Source organism: Lupinus angustifolius, chromosome LG20 (assembly GCF_001865875.1).
Source record: "Lupinus angustifolius cultivar Tanjil chromosome LG20, LupAngTanjil_v1.0, whole genome shotgun sequence".
Taxonomy (NCBI): Eukaryota; Viridiplantae; Streptophyta; class Magnoliopsida; order Fabales; family Fabaceae; genus Lupinus; species Lupinus angustifolius.
Genome location: NC_032028.1, coordinates 3992872 through 4013626, shown reverse-complemented (window position 1 = coordinate 4013626; position 20755 = coordinate 3992872). Strand labels below are relative to the sequence as shown.

The following is a 20755-nucleotide window of genomic DNA, read 5'->3' as shown; positions in this document are numbered from 1 at the left end:
GCCAAAAATAATAATGTAGGTGACTTAGAACGATAGGTATATCCAGCAAGCTACATATGAGAAGCTTAAATTGTCACGCTCCTTGTTTGCTGGAACCCAACCATCTTGTATTGTATGGCAACACTTATTAACATGGTGGGTCATTGTTGTTGATTATTTAAGTCAACATAACTTATAAACCATACATGATATGCATATTTGAAGACAGAAAAAGGAGCAAGGGGAGAGAATGAAGAATCGAAAATGAATTGATAGGGTATTCAGACAGTTGTATCAGAAGAAGGAGAATCGAGCTTACTTTTGAACTGTGGATAAAAATAATAATGGGCAATAATAGGAGAATGAAAACGAAATAAGGGTAGATCCAAAAGTAAAAGAAAGTAAACGAACTAATAGGTTGTACTTGTACCCATCCAACAGTACCCAGGAAGAAATTAACATGGTCTGTGCTATGGGTAGTGACCTTTATATTTGTTGCCTAGCTTGTAAAACTTGTCATTTCATTAATAAAAATGAAGCTGACATAGCATGTGTAAAATGCAGAACTAAACTTCAATGGTTACTTAACAATATTATTGTTAGCTAGCTCTGTAATAGCATGCCCAAAGAAGAATTTGTTATCCCAAAATATATCCAAAATTAATAATAATGAGGAGAAAATAAAAAAATTTAATTTTTTAAATTAATATTGTATATTTTTATTAGTTTTAAATATGGTCTGAGATAATAAATTATTTATCTAACAGGCCTAGAGCAAATTAAAATATTCTTCTTATATAAGAAAATTAGGAAGGGTAAGATCATTTCAATTCAGAATGAGCTATATACAAGTTGATGAATTAGTTTTTTTTACCATTAAGGGTATTTTTAACTTCTTTGGGTAAAGAACTGATTTTTGTTAGAGTTCGTGGTTGTCCCTCCCAACAAGTATTACTTCTAAGAATTAAATTATCAACCTTGAGATCCAATGAGACTATACTTTACTAGACTAACGTCCACTTAGTTGATGGAGCAGTATTGAGGGACATAAAAATAATTTTTGGTATATAAGGTAGTTAACAATTGTATCATAGTGCATAAAACAAGCGGACCCCATGATTGGGCATGCCTTTAGTTTCTTCAATTGATTATTCTCAACCAATAAAACGGATATAGTCCCATCTGAATGATGGACCCCGTTTTTCTTACAACCTGTATCTTCCTTAGCTGTTCCAGTGTAGCAGCGCCGCAGCCACGTATATGAAAGATACCATACTTTGTAAACTCTGCCTTGTGACTTTTCTCCTTGAACCTAGGGCCTCTAATGGTCCCAAACCTCTAGAAAGGATAAATACTTGTTCAACTCGTGTAAACTAAATTAATCAAGATGACACATTGTCACTTTAAATGTTGGTAAATTGTATTAGACAAGAATTTATGTAATTATTCAAGTGATTAATGTTGGAATAAGTTTATAAAAAAACAATTGACCAATGTCCTAAGAGCATAATCAACTATGCAAATTATTAGAATTGTGTAGTAGGCTAGACAGAATTCAACCAAAGTTAGCTTATTGACTTAACCCCAATAAGAAATACCTAAACCCTATAGGTATTAGTTAACGAAAATTCTCATCAGATGTGCAATTTATCTTTAACACAAACAAACATAGTTACTTCTTAGAAACTGAAGTAATGTAAACATTTTGCGTGGACATGGAAGGCTGCCCCACATGGAAAATGGGATTATGTGTCCCAAAATGATTATGTCATCGTGTCTTTATTGAATCAGTTTTTTCTAAATAATATCAAAATGTTAATTTATATATTGGGGATTATTCTTTTTAACTAAGTGATATTTTTTCACTAGATCGATATATAAATAAAGACATAATTTCTATCTAACCACTTGAGGCTGTTTTATGTTGTACATGCAAACACTAGAGCTGCTCCTTTTTTAATTAAAATATAAGAGTGGATCCACTTATTCTAAGAATAAGATAAAATAATTTACTCTATATCTTAGTTATCAATTCTTGAAAAATATAATAATTTGAATTAATGAGTAGATTTAAACTATTAGATTTCCTTAAAATAAATGGCTAAGAACTATATATTATATAAAAACTATATAACTTATATTTGTGCATTGGAATACAATGTTATTAATATTATCTTAAGAGCCGCTGAGAGGGCACGCCATGTCCATGGCACTTGGCAGAGTTCAATTGTACCCAGTCTGTAGCAAGTAGCAACTGGTATGCACTATTATTACAAGCAATAAAGTCAGTTGTTCAATATTAAAAGATGACCAGAACATATATAGGAAATATCTTTTAAACAAGAAGGATAAATCACAACAACAATTTGTTTCATTAATTTCAGAATTGCTTACCTTTCACCACTTTATGAAAGTTTTACCTAACACTACAGGTAAATTAATTATCAGATATTGTACATAGATGAATTTAGACACACTTGTTTTGTACGGTCGTTTTTAGGATGTTGGGTGTTTTAATTGTATACATTTTTTTGGTGGTTTCTATGCTTCTTACAGCTGTGTTTCATTTATTTTCATTCTCTTTATAACTTCAGTGACTATTGTGCTTTTCTTCTCTTGGTTGAGGGTGTGCTTTTTTCTCTTATTCATGTCTCCTATTTACAAGTTACTTGCAAAATTTATAGTTTATTTTTGGCAAGGTGAATGATTATTAGAAATATTTATGTATCATTATTTTATCAATAAATATATTTTATGAAAAGATATTATGACCTTGTTAGATTTATGAAACTATGAATAACTTTATGTAATAATACAACACTTTGTGTTATCAATTGCAAAAGGCACATAAGATCCATATAGTTGATAAATATCTTTTAGTTTTTTTACACATAAATACTAAGAGTTATATGTAAAATGTTTATTACTGATATAAAACTTAGGCTTTATTGATTGAAATTTTCAAGATCTCTATGTGGTGAATGATATTTTTAGTTTGACAAACAGGTGTTAGTAGGTTTGTTACATAAAAAAAATTGAATGATGAGAAGATGTTGCACCACTTGAACAAAGAAATGGTTAAGTATATATATATATGTAGAAATCTACAAAGAGTGTGTTACTACATTAACCTTTAAGTTCGATTCACCTTCACCAATTTAAGTATATTGGATGTAAATGAGATGAACAACAAATCCTCTTTAAAATACAAATGTTTGTATATAAAAATGAAAATATACACACATTTCTAAAAATAATACAAATTTCCATTTTTATATACACATATTAGTTGCCAAAATACACAACCATCAGACCAACAATCTTCTTATTTCAAATGTTATGAAACAAAAAAATACATATACTCATTATATGAATTTAGATATTTTTAAAATATTTTTTACACCACTAACACATTATCTATCATTATTAATATATTAATATTTTATTATTAATTTTTATACAAAAATAATATAAATAAAATGTGAATAATATATTTACAGTGTGGAAAAAAAAACTACACAACTACCTACCCTTTACTTAATAAGTCCATGCATCTCATTTTCACGTTACCGTCCCAAAATATAATAACATATTGAGCAAAATCTTAAAACACTGCGAGGGTATTTTAATGGAAGGTGTTAAATTATATTATCCTTGATTTTTTTATAAGGTCCATTTGAAATTATAGTTTTGGTCGTTTTATATGAAGAATATCTTATAAAACTGGAGGCAATGTAAACAAAACTGATCATGGGTTATCCCACAAATAAATCAAAATAATCTGGCACAATTTAGCAAAAGGAGGTAGTTCAGTGCTACATAAAACCAGAATGTCAATCCAATTTAGGCGAAAAACAAGATTCAAAATTTATAATGTTAGTCAATCGTGATTTGGCTGGTTAATTTCACAATCATGTGCAAGAAAGGAAAACCATGTGCAATTATTTAAAGGAAATTTTGCATAATCGGATGAAAGAAAAGAAGAAGAAAACATCATATTTAAGCGATTGAACTGTTCCTATGTTTATTTTCAAGGCTCAAATGATTGATCATGTCATTATAGAATATTAGAATTTATACAATCCACAAAACTTTCGAAATAAAACAATGAAGCAGAAATGAAAAAAGGCAAAGTCCAAAAACTGAGGCTTGTCACTTGTGTGGACCTATGCCACGTGGAAACAGGCTAGCTTTAAATGGTGACATGGCAAATGGGAACTGTACTTTTCTTTAATGGATTGTAGGGCAAGGGAAAGGGAAGTTAGAGAGCCTTTAAGACAAACTCAGCTGGCTATGTATCCAAACTCATGTGCATTCATTAATTAATGTGGGTGAAATAAAAGGCAAAGTCTCTGAAAAGAAAAGGCACGATTCCGGATAAGGGTCCCTTTCTCATCCCCTTATTATGCTGCTCCTTATTAGTCCTAAATCCTAATGCCTCTGCCCTATACCCAATTTATCACTAATTTACCCTCATCTTTTCTTTTCCCCTATCTCTTCACTCCTCCCCCATGCACCCCCTTGAGCTTACTTTTTGTAGGTTCTTAAACTAAAGGACAAGTTGGTATTAGAGGTCCTAATACCACAAGTTAATTGAAACAAAATTATGAAGGGTGGAAAATGTTTTGAAATATCATGTAGAATTAGATCAACGATATTAAAACATAATTGAATCGGCCAATTCTACTTGAAAATCAGTGAACTAGATTAGTGATTGGTCTCGTATGCCATTTAAAAGGCATGTACCGAAGAATTAGTCAAACTTGTCATGAATTTGTCAAACACCTCTCTATTGAAACAACAATAACAAAGTCTTAGTCACATAATAATATGAATTTTGGTATATGAATTGAACATTATTATTATACTCTAGCACATTTGATGAACATTAACAAAATATTTATAACATCTAACATTTTCCCCCATATATACCCAAAACCAAAATAATACGGTTAAACTCACTTTCTCATGCACTACTCCGTTTACCATCACGGCATCCAAGTTCTTATAATAAATTGTAATAGACAAATATATTGTTCTCTCCTCTTTCACATCATATCTCTTAATTTATGTGTATATCTTGATACATTTATTATATATATATATATATATATATATATATATGGAGGAATTCATTTACACTCAATTGTTATATTAGTTACACTCAATTTTAACCATTGATTTTTTTAAATCTAACAGACTAAATGGGTGAGTGAAACAAGTGATGAGAAAAGAAAAAATGAATTTTAGATAAACTTTCAGTTTTACTCATTTGATCCATTGAATTTAAAAAAATCAATAGCAGAGATTGAGTGTAAATGGATCTTCTTCATATAGAAATATGAAATATCTTATTTGATTAGGATATAATTTGTAAACTAGTGAATGAATTAATGAACCAATTTCTCAATGTTATAATTGATTTGTTGAGTACTATGATATTAATAAGATTCTATTACACCATACAATCAACCCAAGATATGAACTCGACTTGGAAATGCATCATCATGATGAAAATAAGTTCTAAGCACTCCTAGTTGCAGCAACTATTACTATGATTAATTTGCTTCTAGTTTTGAGATTATCTTGTCATCCTGTAGGCAATATGTGAGATAATAATCTCCATGTATATGATTAAGTGCATAAAGACAAACTTCCAAGTAATAATTTGTTTATACACTTGATTCCGGATGCATATCACACCCATAAATTATGTTGAAGAGACAAACACGTCTTACACTTAAGTCAATATACATCGATTTGTGTTCATTATCCACTAATGGGTATACGATGATTGTTCTTTAATGAAACGGAATTAGGAACCTTCCTTGTTAAAAAAAAGAATTTAATAGGTTATCGATTTATTTATTCACCATAATCACGGATCGTTTTACTATTTTTGCATGCTTTATTTCATTAATTTCACTTTATGGTCACATGTGAATTAATAGTTCTCTTTTTATTTATTTATATGTTTATTTTGAAGATTTTTTTCTATACTTATTTTTTTGGTATAAAAGTTTAAAAGTGTATTAATAGTTTTAACATTTATACTTATTCTTCATTAACATACATATTAAGATGAAGGATCCGTTTACACTAAAATTAAGTTAGATTAGTTACATTCATTTTCTTAAATCCAACGGATCAAATAAGTAAAACTTAATGATAACATTAGTATTCATTTACATAAGTTAAAAGTTAAGTTATATCAGTTACACTCAATTTCAGCCGTTCATTTTCTCAAATCCAACAAACCAAATAGGCGACTGAAATAAATGGTGAGAGAGAAAAAAATCTTAAATAACTTTTAAGTTTCACCAATTTCGTCCGTTGGATTTAAGAAAATGAACGAATGATATTAAGTGTAACTAATGTAACTTAACTTGAGTGTAAACGAATTCTTTCTCATCTTTTATATTTATACTCCTTAATAAATGAAAACACGGAATAACTATTCATCATTGTGTAATTTGTATTTCCTAATTTTGCCCTTTACATATTATTTTTTTCACAACAAAAATCATATAATCATATTTTAGTGTTTTTTTATATTCTTCTACAACAACATGAGCCAAAAACAATATTCTTCTACAATAACTACCACTATTGTATAATTTTCTCTTTCCAATTTTATACTTAACCATTTTTAATTTCTATAAAAAAACATATTATCATATGTAATCATCAACAACATATAAATCACTCCCTTACTTTACTTTGACAATTAAAATAAAGATAAAGAAATATAATATAAAGTGCACCAAATAAAAAGTACAATATAAATTATATTTAATAAAAAAATTATTCTGATTCACCAAAATAAAATATGTAAAACATAAATTGTTGATATTATAAAGTAAAAATGTAGACTGACAGAGATGAAGTGTTTATTGTCACATTATTATTGATAAATATAAATATAAGCAAATGTTGTAAATGTTTAAACAATTTTCTCTCTTCAATTAAAGTCAACCTCTCGAATAATTTGAGTTAATGATGGGTGTTTTATGCTAAAGAGAAAGAGAGTTTACAATCACTAATAATCACTTGATAAGATACAATTAGTCAACGTATGAAAGGGTAAAACCGTACTTCTAGACTGAACATAAATAAATAATAAGTGGTGGATCTCCTTAGCTTACGACCTTTGCGTAACTTTCCTGCAAATTGCTTGACTTTTCTTTTCCCGGTAGTTGAATCCAAAGACCCGTGATGGGTCACCGGCGATTTCCAGTCATAATAAACTCGTTTTTGCTTATGTGCCCAAAATATAAACTGGTTTTTGGTTTTTCTACACGCGCTTTTGTTAACCTCAAACTTAAAAGGGATAATGAATGAAAATGGATTAAATGATTAATAGAAGAATATGTTTTATTTTATTAGAAAATGAAAAGATTGTATTAAGAAATTAGGAAAAATGTTATTCAAAATATTGATTACTCCATTCTTTCCTTAATATTTTTGTGTATATGTAGTTTAAAATGGCAAATTAAATATCATGAAATAATTTATAAATAAAAATTAATTATTAAATCACAACCTTAAAATTTTAGTTTAAAATATAATATGTTATATGTGACTATTCATTAATTACCTGCCTAATAGGAATAACACACCCTAACCAGGAAAGAATCTCACAATTATTTCCATCCACACATATCTATATATACACATTAGTTATTATAAAAATAATTAGATAGTATAATTTTATCTTATCATATTTTACCTTTGCTATAAAGTTATATTTTTACATTACAACTAATTCCTATTATTTACATCTTATTCATATTATTTATATAATAAAACTAATCATTATCACTATTAATAAAGTTTATATATTCTTCTACCAAAAAAAGTTTATATATTCTAATTTTAAGACTTTATTATGTATTTATATAGCTTTTATTTATGGCATCATAAATTTATGCTAACAAATTAGTTGAATTAATACATAATCATAATGTTGTTTGTATCATATTGTATTGTTAGAAATATAGAAATGATTATCAAATTTAACATTTATAAGGAATTAGTTTTGAATTGTTCAAATTGTTTTATTTTTTAAAATAAACTTCCATTGTGAAATAATATATTGCACGCAACTAATGATATAAGATTATATTAAATTTATGCAAAATCTTATTTTTCAATAAAGATGATTATTGAGAAATTTTGTACTTTAAGTAAACCCCTTTTAATTATATATGGGGTTGATATTATTGTCTTAAAATTTTATATTATTTAATAAACTTCAATGTTATATTCGATCATACCTAATTATAATTCATATTTATCAATTTATACCTTAGGAATAAAACAAAGTATAGAAATAAACGTTTTAAAAACATAGAGGTAGGTAGTGACGAGTGACTGCGCGAGAGAGAATCTAATGTGGTGTTCCCAATTGCCAGCTATGAACCTGAAGGATGAAAGCAATACGTAAGGGGCAATTTTATTTTTTATTTTTTTCGCGCTTTTATTTTTCGTAAATGTTTTATCAGTGTTATAAATATAGGCTTGGATCCAAACCGGTCCAACAACACATCTGGCAGATCTTAGTTAAATTTGTGAACCCTCCAAGTTAATCAATTTAAAAAACACTAAATGATGTTATTTACATTTTAAATTTATTTATATATTTTTGTTATGATTCTAATAAAAAATTATATTGTTTTATAATATTTTAAATCTATTTGTGATATTTAGTTTCAGAAAAACTATAATTAATATTTGTGTGATGATAATATTTTTAAATTTAAGGTATAAAATAATAAGGAAAAAATGTATATATTAAAAATGTATTATACTTATATATTGTTATCACATCATTCACCATTCATATTTAATTATTATTCTGTATTCATAAAATATAAAAAAATAGAAGACAAACAAATAGTTGAATGTTATAATGACCATGTATAAATATTTACATTTTATAGTGCATTGATTTTACACTCTAAAATAATATTAATAAGTATTATAAATATTTTAAATGAAAATGAAGGCAATTATTCTAAACATGTTATCCGACTAGTGAACATTAACATAATTGTGTGCATCATCCATTCGAGATTATTAAGATTGTGATTTAGCATATACATATATATATGTATGTGTATATATACATGAAATGGAAAGCGATATAAAACCCCCATTTGTTCCTCCCTAGTCCCCTGCCCTATTATTTGTACCTCTTTCTTAAACTCAAACTCAAACCCCATTCTTACATTCTAATACCCCCCTTACATTTCTCTTCTTTTTATTATTAGTGGAGAAAGAATAAGAGAAAGAAAAAGAAGAAAGGGGAGTCTTGAATATTGACGGTCCAAGATTGAATCATCATCGTTGTTCATCATATTTTCTTCTGTTGCAACATCATCTACCAACAATGGCTATCACTTCTCCAAGTCTCAATGCCACAGAAAAGAAGTACTGGTGGCTCACAAACCGAAAGGTAAAAACATCATCTTAGTACACTTTGCGTTCATTAGAAACACACCATTTTCTACAATTACTATGTTGTTATGTTGATACATATTTTTTATCTTTAACATTGTAGATTGCTGAGAAATATATTAGAGACGCACGAAACCTCATTGCTATGCAAGATGAGAATGCGATCGCTTCGGCTTTGAACCTTGTTGACGCGGCTTTGGCTTTATCTCCATGTTTAGACGAAGCTCTTGAACTCAGAGCAAGGTCTCTTTTATATCTGAGAAGGTTCAAAGAGGTAGCTGATATGCTTCAAGACTACATTCCAAGTATGAAAATAGCGAATGATGAATCAGGTTCTGCTTCTTCTGATAGTTCTTCACAAACACTTTCAAGGGAAGGTGTGAATCTTATATCATCATCAAATGAACGGGATCAGAGTTTCAAGTGCTTCTCTGTTTTAGACTTGAAGAAGAAAGTGATGGCAAGACTCAGTAAAAATTGCGAGAAAGAAGGGTACTGGAGGTAAATCACATAAAGTAAAAAAAATTATTATAAAGATTAAAGTGCCATTATTATTGTGTTTCATTGGTTTTATAACCTGTCCTTCGTTCCAGGATTTTCCTCCATTTAAAATCGTTTTTTTCTTCTTCTTTCTAATTTCATGTTGGGTTCTGCTTTTAATGATTTTGTGTGTAGTTTTCTTTAGATCAGATCGGAGTCCCCCCTCCATTAACACTTCATGTAGTTGCTACGTGGGCTTGAGTAAATGCTAGTGCCAGCTACACATCTTTTTATTAAAAATAAAAACTATAATCTGATTTCAATTTAATGCACCATGGAAAGTATTTACTGCCGTGATTTTTCTCGTGTCTTGTTCATTACCCACTTTCCTTACATTTCTCTCCTTACCAATCAAACCGTGAAAGAATTAAATTATAGGCAGAAAATCTAAACTATACCAATCCCGGTGAGTCAATCAATAATGTAATCCTTTTCTTGAGAGATAGTGTGAAATGGTTCTTAAATTTCAGATGTTAGGTAGGCATTTTCAACACACCTTGCTGCTTCACCTTTTCAACTTACTTGAATCAATTAAGTTTTATGCCTCTAGAACAAAATGGGAATATACAAATAACTTGGTTATAAGGTTTTTTCATGCACTAGGGGGTAATCAGTGAGTAGTCTTGTCACTAGACTCTTTTATTCCAACATTATACTTAGACTCCAAATAATTTCACTGTAATAAATTTTTTAATTAAAAGGACAAAAAAATCGTTTTTTTTTCCATTCACAAAACTGGTAGAAATTACAACTTATGGAATTTAAATGTTTTTACATTTTCAACAATGTATAAAATACAGAAAATTAGTTTGTTAAAATCAAAATTTTAATGTTTTTGCCTATTAACTTTAATCAATTGAGTTTTATAATAACTTGAATTGTGTGATGCAAATTACAGATACGTGGTGTTAGGCAAAGCATGCTGCCATCTAGGACTAATGGAGGATGCAATGGTTCTTCTCCAAACCGGTAAACGCCTTGCCAGCGCCGCATTCCGCCGTGAGAGTATATGCTGGTCCGACGACAGCTTCTCATTATCAACCATCGGAATAAACTCACAACCCTTAACTCCACCACGAACTCCACTTACAGAGACCGAATCCATCACCCATCTCCTTACCCACATCAAGCTTCTCTTGCGCCGCCGCGCCTCCGCACTCGCTGCCCTTGACGCCGGCCTCCACTCAGAAGCTATCCGACACTTCTCGAAGCTTCTACACGGTCGCCGCTGCGTCCCACAAGGCTTCCTTGCTGAATGTTATATGCACAGAGCCAGTGCTTATTATTCTTCAGGTCAGTGGTGATCCTTCATTCTAGCAATGGGTCCCAATATTTTTTTCATTCGTAAAAAAATATTAAATGTAAATATGATTCTTTTAGATTTAATTCATGTCTATAGTTTTTCATTTTAGTATATAAAAAAAGCATATTGTTTTCGTTTTGGTCATCAAGACTAAAACATAATTTTTTTTAATGGGGAGACTATAAATAAATAAAGTTTAAATAGGGATGGAACCAAAATTCATTATATCTACACAGATACAAAGTTTCTTTTAGCCAAAATATATATTATGTATGACAACTGAACCCATAAAATTAATTTATATAAAACATGATTTTATGAATAGTCCACTAGTTATCATAAATTCTGGTTGGTAGATTATCAGTTCCAACCAATTTTGAAATAATCAAATTGTTGAACAATTTCATTAAAAGATATTTTTTATATATTGGTTTTTTGTTGTTATTTACTTTATATATGTTATTGCTACTATGCATTGATATATTATTTTGATATATAGTAAAATTAGTGCAAATCATATACTAATATGAGATTAATACAATAACCAAGTCTTGTTTATCCCACCATGAATCATGAACTAATATAACCAAGTTTCTCTACTATTTCAGGTCGCATCGCTGAGTCTATAGGTGATTGCAACCGCACCCTGGCTCTGGACCCAACCTGCATCCAAGCTTTGGAAACCAGAGCCTCCATTTTAGAAACAATTCGTTGTTACACTGATTCATTACACGACCTTGAACACTTGAAGCTCTTATACAACACAATCTTGCGTGATAGAAAGCTTCCAGGTCCTGCATGGAAGCGCCACAATGTCAGATACAGGGAGATTCCAGGGAAACTCTGTGCACTTACAGTGAAAATTCAAGAATTGAAGAAAAGGGTTGCTTCTGGTGAAATTGGTAATGTGGATTATTATGCTTTGATTGGTTTAAGAAGAGGGTGTTCAAGATCAGAGTTACAAAGAGCTCACCTACTGTTATGTTTGAAGCATAAGCCTGATCAGGCTACGAATTTTATCGATAGGTGCGAGCTTGCAAATGATTGCGATCTCGAATCAGTGACCGACAGGGCTAAGATGTCAGCATTGTTGTTATATAGGTTGCTTCAAAAGGGTTATACTAATGTGATGCGAACTATTATGGATGAGGAAGCAGCTGAAAAACAAAGGAAGAAAGCTGCATTGGCTCTGCAATTGCAACAACAAGCTGCTGAAGTGAATGAGAAAAAAATAGTGGAAAATAATAATAAGTGCTTAATATCTTCTCCTTCTATTGTGGATCCATCAGTGTTTCAGGGGGTGTTTTGTCGTGATCTTTCTGTAGTTGGAAACTTGCTTTCACAAGGTGGATTCAACCGTCCAATTCCAATGAAGTATGAAGCTTTGAGTTGCTAGTTCAACCCTTCAAGTATGAGGCATTATTATGATGATTAATTGGTACAAATTAGTGGAGAAATTAGGGCCTTGGGATGTTTTTACCGGTAGGAAGAATCTATATGGTTGGTCACATTCTTGTACAAAAGGATAAATTTTTAGACCACCGGGAAATTTTGTCAAACCTTTATATGTTGTTTCTATTATCTTTGATCTATTAGATGTACATAATATCACAATCGAAGTTTATTTCGGATTTTGGCCTTATTTTATTTAATTAAACGTTTGTTTAAAAGTTGCATCATATTATAAAATAAATCTTTTTGTTTCTAATGAACATGTAAAAATATCTTCTATTTCTCCCCCTGGCTTTTGACAGTTCAATATGGCTTTACTGCAACAGTTTCTTGGAAGAGAAACTGTAGTTTGCGTGCCTCGGTCTTTTACCAATGTCTTGTCTTATTGAATTCAATTTTACTGTGGTTTGGTCCATCCAATGAACTGGCTTTTCTGACATTCCATTAGATTTTCTTCGCCTCTGTCCAGCGAAGACTAAATTTCCTCTATGATGTCTAGGTTGGATTAGCATTTGAAAATATGAAAAATTCTTTGGTTTATGAAATATTTATGAGATCAAATTAATAGGAATTGTAGCTTTAAAAGATTAATTAAAAGATTTTGGTTTACTTAGAAAATAAACATTTAGTCTTTAGAGGAACAAGTGGAAATTCAGTCTCCATCAAAAACTTTGCTGCATCGAAGCACATGGTCCCCTTGGTTTTTGAACGTTGAACCTGTAACAGTTATTTATATGCTTCACGCCTATTGACGTTAGCGAGATTAATGTGAACGGTGGGGAAAAAATATTGGTTATAGGCTGAGATGAGGATTAGTGGTGTCTTTTTGAAGAGTTTATAGAAAACAGATTGTAGTAGTTAAGGCTGGATCATAAAATTAAGGGAAAGGTTTTATATCAGAGTTGAAAGTTGTAAAGATTGTCAATTGGATTTCCCCCAGCAAATTAGATTATGGAACTATTTGGAATATGTAAATACTTAGTAATACAATAGCTAGTCTGTAAAATTGTAATTTGTAAAATTATGGCAAACATGAAGAAGTGACTATTAACAACTCACAACATTGGTTAATAGCTTTTGAAAAGTAACCATCTTGATTCTCAGAAGATTAAATCTCCTTTTATTTATTTTTTTGGTGAAAAATCTCCAATTATTTTTTTAACTATAAAACAATTCACTCAAACACATTTTCTTGTTGTCTATTGATGGTTATATATCCTCCCGCAATTAGAGATAATTTTGCTTGAATCCGATTGAAATATCATTAACCACAAAATTCTCCCTAATAAGTATTTAATGCAGCTACGTATATAAAAATTTAAATTCAAGACCTTTATTTAAACTAAAACAACTTCAATTGATTAACTTATGTATTATCTTACTGTCTATACTATATATATAAAGGCAAAACTTGAAATAATTTCTCTTATTGTGTAATTTTCATTTCGTATATTGCCCTTAACATTATTTAATTTTTACAAAAAAAACTATATAATCTTGAGCAACTACCACCAATACATTAATTAACCATGTATCTCACCTTAAATTAAACATTATCATAATCACACAAAAAATATAATATAAAGTACACCGAGCACAAATAAATGCATTTTAATTCAAAAAAATGAAATATATAAAAATTGAATATATAATATCACACAATATTCGCCGGCAGAAACGAAATATCTGTACACACTATTATTAAATAAAGTATAATAAATGGAGTGTATTTAGAAGTGGTTTAATCAAAATACATATTCCCCCACTTATTAACCAAATTTAATTACATTAATTAATGGTCAAAGTTAACTAATAATGCAATTATATACTCCATATTTAAGCTAGGGGCATAGTTCTTTATGGGAAAGATATGTTGCGGTTTTCAAGGAACTGCACCGGATCGGTTTCCATCATCCTATTGGTGCCCATGTCATTGAACATGACTTTGAGTGCATGAGGTAATTTGGACGTGGATTTATTATAGTGGTTCAAAACTGTGTTGTAGTTGAAAGACGTGATCATGAAATCGTGCACAATGGAGAAAAAAAGGCCTTGTCAGTTTTTCTTTCTCAGTACTTCTCTCAGTTCTCTGTGCACACTACACACATTCAACAAACAAAAGCAAGGTGTCTAATCAGCACTTAATAAAAGAATACAAAGAGGGTTAGGAAACGAAATATGAAATCAACTTTTGACTTCCAATAACTAGGGTCTTTTACCCATGTATTCCGTTCTTACTAATTTTGGATCAATAAATTCTTATTTCTCCTTAGGAATTAACTGTTACGAAAGTGATGAAATTAAATATGAAGACTTAACCTTTAGACTCAAACCTTTTAGAATGCATCATGTGACAAAGATTTGTTCTCCTAAATATTGCATTTGGTCAATAAAAATATGGGAACATATCTTCTGTTTACAAAATGTACTACTTTATGTGTTATTACTTATATTTAGAAAACTATTTAATTATTAAAATTTAAATTTATCATTTTAATCAATCATGATAAGTAACACATTTTGTGGAAAAAAGATATGTTTCCGAAAATATGTCATATCATTTAAAAAAGTACGTTTGTTTTTAGCACTCTCTTCATAGAGTAGGGATTTGTGAAGTATTGCCCTGCCAAAGTTTGTAAAAGTTGTACTGTTTATTACGTCTGGGTAATTTAAGAGGGGTTGTTGGGAATCAATGAGGGCTTCAACCTCCAAAGCCTAATAATTGTATTTTGTTTGAGACTTGGCTTCTGATACACGGAAAAGTCTCTGTAGTAGTATTTCTTCTTCAATGATAAGAGGCATTATTTCGTTTCTACAGTGATACCCTGGAACAAAGATTTAATACTGTTGCTAGAAAAATGTTTGACTGGTTTCACATATGCTCTGATTAATGCTTTGCAGAACAATATTTTAGTGGAATTTTCTAACTAATATCTTTTATTCATTATCAAAGGAGAAGGGAACAAATTCTTCACTGTATGCGTGAGATAAATACTTCTGTTAAAGTATAAGGGAACAAATCTTATGAGTTGATAATTTCCAAGATACAGAGGAGAGAATCGGTGTTCAAATTCAGTATTATGTTGAATTGCGTGCAAGTGTTGAACTTATATCAACTATGTTGAATTGAATTGCATAGTATTCACACCAATCGGTTGACAATATCAACTAAGTTTATTAGTTTTAGGAAACTTATACTAATATGTAAGAAAAATACCTTTTGCTTTTGGTGGTGCTACTTTTTAGTTTTTGCCCATAATTTTATTTACGTTTAACATAACAATAGACTTAAATATAATAAACCCTACTTTACAATTAATAAAACCAAAACGCTATCTTTTTTTCAAAAGAAGTCTCTTTAAAACAAACAAATTTATTTCTTCTTCCTCACTTGTGGTTACAAGTCGTTTCTTTACGACTGTAATAACTAGTGACCTATATAGGAATGAATTTGAAAATAATCGGCACAAAATCATATTTATATCTCTCGTCTATATATATTTTTTTAAATAAGAGGGTTGTAACTTGTACCATACAAAAGTAATTGTAGTTACTTATTTATTTACATCCTTAACTTTCACTATCTTCTGATTTGAAGTGGCCAAAAGAGTCACAATGTGAGACATCACCCATTAAATAAATCATCATACATATAGTCCATCCAATTGGGAGAGAATTAATAGATTTTTTGGGAAGTGATTCATTATTCTTGAATGCTTTTCAAGTGTGTTTTTTTGTTCCCCTTCTTCCTTACAACAGTAAATCTTTGTGAAATAACTTTTCTTACCACAAAAGTTATCAAAATTTCCATACATTGTAAATCATCTCATACTTCCCCCTTTACTATGAACAAACGATTTGTAGAGTTTTCTAATTACCATTTTTTTATGGTTTTCTTAACATCAAACCTAAAAATTGTAGATAAGGAGTTGAAAAGGAAAATAAAAGATTAAAAGTGTAAATCTATTACTTTTCATTGTATTAAATATTTAATTTTTTCTACTAACATTATATTATTATTTTTCAATTTGTTTAGTTCCTAAAGGCCAATCTTAAGAACAGCTATATTTTTTTACCATTGTACCTTCTTTGAAAGGAAATAGTGTATATAGAATTTTGAAACTTTTAAAATTGTTTTGCTAATAAAAAAAATTCCCATATCTATTTCTCTTTTTAGGGCACTTTTTCGTTTTTGACAATATATCAATTAAACAAGAGAAGATCACATTCATTTCTTCTCCCTTTTCCTCCTTGTCGATTCATGATTATGTTGGCAGAAATTAATCCCTCGCTCAAATAAATGGCTGTAAGATGCTTGACAAATATTATAAATCTCCCTTTTTATATTAACAACATAGCCTTCACGGCTTCAAACATAAATGAGCATCCTATTCTATATAGATTATGAATGCTCCAAATTATTGGTCAACATTGTATTACTATATGAGTATTGATTCTCCAATGTTTATTTTTTTTGAAGTAGTATAATTTCTTCAACATCATCAAATGAGAAAAGACAGACAAGATAAAAAATAGTAATCAATTAATCTGGAGTTAGTTCTTTTACACTAGCTAGGATTGTAGCAGGAAAATTCGAATTGCACCAAGGTTACATAATAACTATCAAAATTGCATGGGAAAATATTTATAGATAGTTTTTGTAAGTAAATTTATTTTACGGTTTTTTTATAATTGTATACTTCTTATGACAATTGCACTTTTTTGTGATAATTTTCTTATGACAATTGCACCGCTGGTACTAAACTAAATTTGAACCCTATAACGAAAATCTTCTTTAATAATTGTTTATAGCTTAGATTTGAAACAGGGAAAGACATTGGTCTAAAAGCCTCAAGAGAAAAACATGCCTAGCACATTTCCGAGTTAGACTCCTCTCCATAAATGGAGAGGCAAGTGGTGTGTAAAAGTGAATAAAAATTAACATATATTGACATTTATATCTCTTTTATGTGTAATGATATTACACTTCTACCCTTAGAATACAAAGCAAAAAGTCATTTGCCTCTCCATTACTTGAGAGGAGTCTAACTTCACATTTCCACCATTCATATTCATATAAACCACAAAGTGCTAATAACTATGGAAAAGCATGGATTATATTGTTAATTATCAAGTTAAGTATTCTTGAACGGTACCTATGACAGAATATTATTCTTTATTTAAATTAAACTTTAGTATTCTTATCGAAAGCATAATTTAATATCTTGTGGCGAAAGGAAAGGTGCATCTCACGAGGGCACCATTTCTTTAGTACTTTATTCTGCTTAGTCTGAGACTTTGGGCATCTATGTAAGACTTTTTGTACTTCATTTTTGTGTGTGTACATGATATTACTAAATCCATCAAATGGGTTCCCTAGGTTCACATGAACGATTGTGTTCCAAGACTTCCACCTCGTGGAATGACACCATTATCCTTTTTCTAGTTTTCTATTCCACATAAGAATTTAAGTTTCAACACTAAAATGTAAAATTATGGTGTGTAGAAGGTGTATTAAACGCCGCATATTAATCTCTTTGAAGATAAAGATATCATCAAAGTAAAAATTAACTGTTAAAAAAAATCATTTCATACGTTCTATGTACACAATAATGACCAGGCCATAACATTTCATACGTTCTATCAACCAAAGTGCTTCTATATATAAATTATTTAATTGTTTTTGAAAATTAGTATAAATTATGATGTTAAAATGGTAGGAGTCATATATAAGAGAGATCTTTTTGATGAACAAGAAGAAATGAAAAAATATTATTGAATTGAAAATGAGTTACAGGGAAGAAAGGAATTATTTTTTATATACTATATTGTCTAACTAAAAACTAATTAATTAATCAATTAATTAAACTCTGAATCGATTAATAAAAACAATATTATAACTAACAAACTAAAATCAACTAACAATTTTAACGTATGAAATGTAAGAGCTGGGTAACCGATATAAGTTATGTAATTCATAATTTATGGTTAAGAAGAGTTTATTATTAGGAGGGAAGAGGTGTTTTATTAACACGTGATGTTTGAAAGAGGGGAACATTGAAAAGAGGAGTAATCGTGGCCAGATATAATGATGTCAGTGGCACCATGTGCTTCTATCATGTGCCTTCTTCTCTGTCCAAACAACTATGGATTCTATTTTCACTTTTCTCTATAGAACACTTCTCAAAGCTTTATGATACAATGTGCTGGATGAAATATCTGACAAAGTCTTGTCACATTATCTATTATAATTTCATTATTCTCATCCTTACAAATAATGTAATGGAAAGAGACACAGAAGAAAATAAAAGGTAAAATGGAATGTGTGTTTTCCCGAGTAGCTGGCAGTGAGGAATCGAATTTTATTGATTGTTAAAAGAAAGGGTATGAGTTTATTGAGATCTGAGTCTGCAGTGAACAATATTTTCCTTTACACTTCATTCTCAATGGTTTTTATGTCACTATGGTCTAACAACTTAGTTATATTTGAATGGTAATGGGTTTTGAAAACTCTCCACTTCCAACTAAAAATAACCAATGCTATGGAGTTAGATTCTAAGTTAGTGCTATTAGCATCTCATGATAATATGACCATACCATATTGCCTATGAATTTATCTAATGTATTCTATCATCAAAGTAAGACCACTTTACACATAGAAAATGGTATGGTCAACATTCAACAAACATCGATTATAAATGTTGTACCGTGTAATTAGGGGGAGAAAAAGTTTTTGGAGTTTTCATCGGCAGCTTAGAAAGTCGTATGCCGTAAGCCTAGTACGCTTTTCGACTAGAGACCGTACATTGTGGCGTTTCCACCAAAAATATTGTACCCAACAAGAACAATGAATCGTGCACTTATATAAAGGCAGCTTATAAACATTTTTAAATGTGTCACGGTAAATAAATCATTAATAAATACTTTTGTAGACAAGAAAATAACTTGTGTATCATTTAAATTAATCATAAATAAAAAATATTACACTGTTGACACATGTCACCACTCACCAGCATGTATGAGTTAAAAGATTTGTAGAAGTACGTAGAGAACTAATAAAAAAAGTAAGACCATGTGATCATTTACTTTATTTACATTGTTTGTGTAGTTTTTTGTTCAATCAAAGCAACTGGTTTAAACCTTGTAGTGTAGTATAATAATAGCTTTGAGGAAAACAAATGATATATAGAATGATAAAGGCTGACCAGAGAAGACTAAGGTAGAGATTATTTTAATGTGCCTAGGGTTGTGGAAACGAGTCGAATCGAGTCGAACCGGAGCTTAGTTTGGTTCAGCTTGATAAGGATTGGTTCGGCTCGATTCGAGTTGTTTTTTTAGCTCGAGTTCGGCTCGATTAAAGTTCACGAATTGTACAATTTGGTTCATTTGGACAAGTAAATTAACTATTTCATTTTTAAAAATACTATAAAAGATTTTATATATAACTTTGTTTATAAATATAATAACAATAAATATAAAAAATAATATATGGATCATAATAAACATAAAAATTAGTTTTTTATATATATACACATATATAAATATATATATACACACATATATATATAAATGTATATTTATATATATCGAGTCAGCTCATGATCCTAACGAGTCGAATTGTATCCAACTCAAATTCGGCTCGTTTATTTAATGAGCTCAATTTCTAGCTCAAATTTGACTCATTTGGTTCATGAACCACGTTTATCGAGCTAAATAAATGAATCGAGATTCAAACGAATACCGAGTTGGTTCGGTTCATTGTCAGCCCTAAATGTGCCTAATGTATATTTACAAAAAAATAAAACCAAATAATTAAGTATTTAATATTTATACATCAACATTATACGAATTATTTTTAACACTATCGATACATCATTCAAATTATTAAATAAAAAAGAGTAATATACACATTCATATTAGATTATATACTTATTTTATACTGCATAAATATTAAATTCAATAGTTAATGGTGCTGAAAGTAAAACATTATGAATAAAGACGTGAATATTAGGAATCATATAG

General features: G+C 29.7%; 1 protein-coding gene across 2 annotated transcripts; it reads left to right on the top strand.

Annotated features, from left to right (window-relative positions):
• On the top strand, positions 9141–20553 carry LOC109336175. Of its 2 annotated transcripts, XM_019572606.1 has the most exons (5): positions 9141–9436; positions 9542–9939; positions 10877–11271; positions 11890–12692; positions 20539–20553. In XM_019572606.1, the coding sequence occupies exons 1-4, from the start codon at positions 9371–9373 to the stop codon at positions 12675–12677; spliced, it is 1647 nt and encodes a 548-aa protein (XP_019428151.1). In that variant the 5' UTR covers positions 9141–9370; the 3' UTR covers positions 12678–12692; positions 20539–20553. The 2 variants fall into 2 exon arrangements, with proteins under 2 accessions (XP_019428151.1, XP_019428150.1); XM_019572605.1 differs by lacking the exon at positions 20539–20553 and having other exon boundaries at positions 11890–12912.